The sequence below is a fragment of the Miscanthus floridulus genome, chromosome 3 (assembly GCF_019320115.1).
Source record: "Miscanthus floridulus cultivar M001 chromosome 3, ASM1932011v1, whole genome shotgun sequence".
Taxonomy (NCBI): domain Eukaryota; kingdom Viridiplantae; phylum Streptophyta; class Magnoliopsida; order Poales; family Poaceae; genus Miscanthus; species Miscanthus floridulus.
In genome coordinates this window covers 41603737-41608405 of record NC_089582.1, presented here as the reverse complement: position 1 = coordinate 41608405, position 4669 = coordinate 41603737, and the positions used below count along the sequence as shown (strand labels likewise).

At 52.6% G+C, this 4669-nt stretch overlaps 1 protein-coding gene across 1 annotated transcript; it reads left to right on the top strand.

The window, feature by feature from the left end:
• The first annotated feature begins 2797 nt into the window (after nucleotides 1-2797).
• Nucleotides 2798-4348, top strand: LOC136545534 (ethylene-responsive transcription factor ABI4-like). The gene has a single exon (XM_066537537.1). It carries the CDS (start codon nucleotides 3034-3036, stop codon nucleotides 4057-4059), a length of 1026 nt encoding a protein of 341 aa, XP_066393634.1. The 5' UTR covers nucleotides 2798-3033; the 3' UTR covers nucleotides 4060-4348.
• The last annotated feature ends 321 nt before the right edge of the window (nucleotides 4349-4669 follow it).

The window sequence follows — 4669 nt, the reverse complement described above, 5'->3', positions numbered from 1 at the left end:
CCCCCTTCTCCAGCACACACTCGTCGGGCTACCACATCGTTTCCTTTTCACATTGCTGCCCGCGCCGCGCTCCCTGCGCTGCTCACCTGCGTCGCTCGACATGGCTGCTTATCCGTCCACCCCTTCCCCAACGCACGCTCGTTGGGCTACCGCGCCGTGCCCTTCCCTCATTGCTGGTCATGCCCTCGCTCCCTACGCCGCTCACCTACATGGCAGTCACCTGCGTCGCTCGCTCCCTCGCCGTTCGTCTGTCACCCATCGCCGTTGCCCGCACCGCTGACCCCGCCATGGCCGCTGGGGGCATACGTGCCATGGCGCCTCAGGTCTTCCTCGGCCAAGCCAAGGGCACCCATGAGCGTGGCTGGTGCTGGTGGTGCCCGCATGCCGTCGCTCGCCGGCGGCCCTCACCCCGACGGCCAGAGTCGACTAAACCCGGCCTTCCCTCCCCTATGTCGCATATTTATGTTTCAAGTGTTTCAGATGTATATTGCAAATATTTAATTTTGATGTTGCAAAAGTAGATGAGGGGATGTTGCACATGTTGCATATGTTGCAAGTGTTTTCATATGCATGTTGCAAGCGTTTATTCAAACTGTTTCGTCTATTTCTAGACTATGTTGCAAGCGTTTGGATCTGAATTTTGCATATGTTTTCACACATTTGTTGCAATAGTATGCTCCAAAATGTTTCATATGTTTGCCTTTTGTTGCAGAAAGTGTTTTTATGTTGAAGTTGCAAATATTCTATCTAGATGTTGCATATGTTTTCACACATATGTTGCAAGTGTATGCTCCAAATGTTTCACCTATTTCAGTTTATATAGATGTTGCATACTCCCTCCGCTCCTAAATAACTGTCGTTTTCACTTTTCGAAAAACAAATTTGACTAAATATTTATAAAAATTTAATATTTATGTTATAAAATTAATATCGTTAGACCGTTGAATCTATTTTCATACTAAATTTATTTAGAGATACAAATGTTACACGTATTTTCTACTAATCTAATCAAATTTACGGCATGAAAACCAAAAGCGACAGTTATTTAGGGACGAAGAGAATATGTTGCAGTGGTTATACACATATGTTGCAAACATATATTTTATTTGTTTCACCTTGTTTCAGTATGTTGCAACAGGTGCTGCTCCTCACGTGCTCTGATTCGCTGGCAAGCACGTGCTGCACCAGGCGTCCCTACACCACCAGGCGTGAAACCCCCCCCCCCCCCCGATGGAGCATGCAGCCGGCTCAACACATGTGCATATGCGTTGTGCTCCCTTCCTCCCTCTCGCATTGGGGCACGCGCGCTGTGCTCTCTCGCATATTGGGGTACGCATGTTGTGTTCTCTCTCTCTCGCATGCAGCTGGTGCGGGGTTGGAGGATGCATGGGACGCAGCAGTAGCAGGAGAAGGTGTAGGGCGCAACAGCAGCAAGAGGAGGTGCGTGTTTCAAAAAATAAAGCAAGAGGAGGCGCGGGGGTGCATCAGGCGCAACAGCATGCGTGGGCATCCGGACATGCCGGTTCGTCCGGATGTCCGGACGCTAGCATAGCCCTATGAAAAAAAATTGAGGTAAGAAAGTGTTAACCATGTTTTGAGAAACTAATAACGCTCGTATGCTTTTTGAAGAACATGCCAACCACTAACCTTCTTTTTTTTGCCCTTGATGCTCATCATCCTGATCGCTTCCTCGTATACGATCGTGGATTATAAGTTGAAACAATATTTTTCTCTCATACCAAACCAGCCAGCAGTAAATAATCCACGATCATTTATGACGAAACGAACATGTTGCATATGTTAACTTTTGAGTTTCACTATTGTAATTACTAACCTTGTTAAATGCTTTCATATATGGCATAACCATGTTCTCTTTTTCTTTCTGGCCCCGTTCGCTTCGCTGAAAAAACAAGCCGAAATACTATTCCAACTAATTTGCTGTGAGAGGAAAACACTATTCTGATTGAAAAAATAAACTAAAAAGTATAAATTATAAGATAAACGAACATGTCTTTTATATATATATATATATATATATATATATATGCACACACACTAGCCTTCCAGTACGAACACCTGTTAATATCCGTTAGTTTGTTACTAGTAGAGTACATATACGCCCTGTTCACTTGGACTTATTTGGTTTATAAGTCGTACTTTCTCAGTCAACGAATAGTTTTTTTCTCTCACATTAAATTAGTCAACAATACTTTTAGACATGGTCAAACAAGTCCAAACGAACGAGGTGATAGTTTGTTAACGCGCAATTCCCTATTGATGGGCATTTTTGGCCAACTTATACAAATACGAAATGCATTGATAATCTCACAACATTAAAATAAACAAGATAATCACATATTAATCGCCCCGGTGTTTTCTCAATGCACACGCGCGCGTGGGTTGCCGCTTCTTCTTGCTCCGCAAGTTGAAACTGCCGTCACAGAGTGAATCCAAGGCTATGTTCGGCTGATACGTAAGCGGATTAAAACTGTTTTGATGCGAGACAAAAAAAAAATACTATAGATTCTATAGGATAACTTGAAACGGACCCTGCTTCAACTTGAAACTCCTCGGTCCTCACCAGCCCCTACCGGTTTACCCAGTTTGAATTTTGAAACCCACGAATATTCCAGACACCAGCCCGAGGGCACTCCCGTCATTTCGCGCTCCCTTCCTCCCGAAGCGAATATGCCCCGCACGGCGACCCACCCCGCCACGTGGGCACCTACCGTCCCTGTGGCGGAGATTCCTTGCAAGGAACCACCACCGCGAAATTACTGAAACGCCCCTGCGCTTTTCAACTAATACCTTCCCCAATTTCCCCTCGACTCCGTCCGTCCCCAATTTCCCCTTTGCCTTCTCTTCTTCCCGCTCCCGTCCCGAAATCCGCCCGCCGATTAGCTCGCCTGCCCTAGCGGATCGAAGCCCTAGCCCTAGCCGAGGACCGCCCATGGCCGCCGCGGTCGTGCGCTGAGGCGGCGCGGCTCTTTTCCATGGGGTGAAGGAGGACGGCGTATCCCCCGAGGCGTGGGGATGGACCCTAGCTTGAAGGAGGAGGTGATGAAGGCGGTGGAGGAGGCCAAGAGGTCCGCGGCCGCGGCGCCGGCGGCGACGCGGTGCCGGGTGGTGCGGATCATCGTGCACGACGAGGACGCCACCGACTCGTCTTCCAGCGAGGACGAGGAGGAAGAAGAGGCGGGAGAGGAGCGCGGCGCGGCGCATCCGGGCTCGGCGGAGGCGGTGAGCGTGAAGCGCAGCCGCGTGCTGCTCCAGTCCGCCGGGTGCGGCGGCGCGGAGGAGGACGACGACGAGGACGGGGAGGGGGAGGGCGCGAGGTTCACGGGCGTGCGGCGGCGCCCGTGGGGCCGGTGGGCCGCGGAGATTCGCGACCCGCTGCTCCGCCGCCGCGTCTGGCTCGGCACCTTCGACACCGCTGAGGAGGCCGCCGCGGCGTACGTCGCCGCGCGCCTCCGCATCCGTGGAGGGCCCAAGGCGTCCTCCTCCAGCAACCTGCTCCCGTCCGGGGGTGCTCACGGCGGCTCGCTCCGTCCGCCCGCTGCCGCTGCCGCGCACCGCCCGGCCCTGCCGCCCCGTCCCCCGCCGCCGCCACCGCAGCGGGAGAAGCAGCTGCCGCCACCAGCGAAGCCACCACCGCAGCGGGCGAAGCAGCTGCCGCCGCCGCCTCTGCTTCCGCCGAAGAAGCAGCTGCAGTACCCGCCACCGCCTCTGCTGCTCCCGCCGAAGAAGCAGCTGTACCCGCCACCGCTTCCCCCCCTCCCGCCGAAGAAGCAGCAGCATCACCACCACCACCACCACCCGCCCCCGCCTCTGCCGACGCTTCCGCCGAAGAAGCGGCTGGCGCCCCCGCCTCTGCTGCCGGGAAGCAAGAGGCAGTGCATGGCCTCCTCGTCCCTGGCGGAGCCGCCGCGGTTCGTGCCGCTGCCAGTGTGGGCGCTGATGTCCGGCTCCGGGAAGCGCAAGAAGCGGTCGGGCTGCGGCGGGCGCGTCCCTGCCCTCCACACCCCCGCCCCCGCCGCCGAGGAGACCGGGCGCGCCTGAGAGGCCGAGACGACACCCTCCCCCTCCCTGCTGCTACTAGTATCCATCTCCTACCGCTCCTAGATCTTGATGCCGATCTGAATGACCGTCGCTCGTCGTGCCGTGGCTTTTGTAACCTTTCTCTCTGATTCATGAACTGATGATTTGTGTACATATGCTGCTGCTGGAACTGGAATCGCCGCAGTGGGTGATGAACTGATCTTGTAAAACCTGATGAGTTATTATTCATGTGTAATAAATAAGTATCTGTTGACAATTTTCGATCGGAACAAGCTTGGTTTGTTGCTGCTGTGGAGATTGCAAGATTGCTGCCACTGTTGTTCCTCTTGTTTTGTCGATGGATGGCAGTGAAAGTAACGGCTGCGGTTCCGCTCGCTCCTTTGTTAAGGGTCTGTTTGAACGCAGGAATAAAAAAAAACACGGGAAAAGGAAAAAACACGGGTGAGTGTGAAGTGGTAAAACAGAGAAAAGAAAAAACGTGAGATATAACTAGAAATGATGTTTGAAATGTAGGAATTCATAGCACAGGAAAAACGTAGGAAGTAATATTATTTTTTGTTTCTCTTCTCTTGCTGTCTTGTGTTCGTGAATTCATTGGTTTGGACTGGAT

What these genes read in the sequence shown, in the direction of transcription:
- LOC136545534 (XM_066537537.1), top strand. Translation starts at nt 3,034, where the DNA reads ATGGACCCTAGCTTGAAGGAGGAGGTGATGAAGGCGGTGGAGGAGGCC.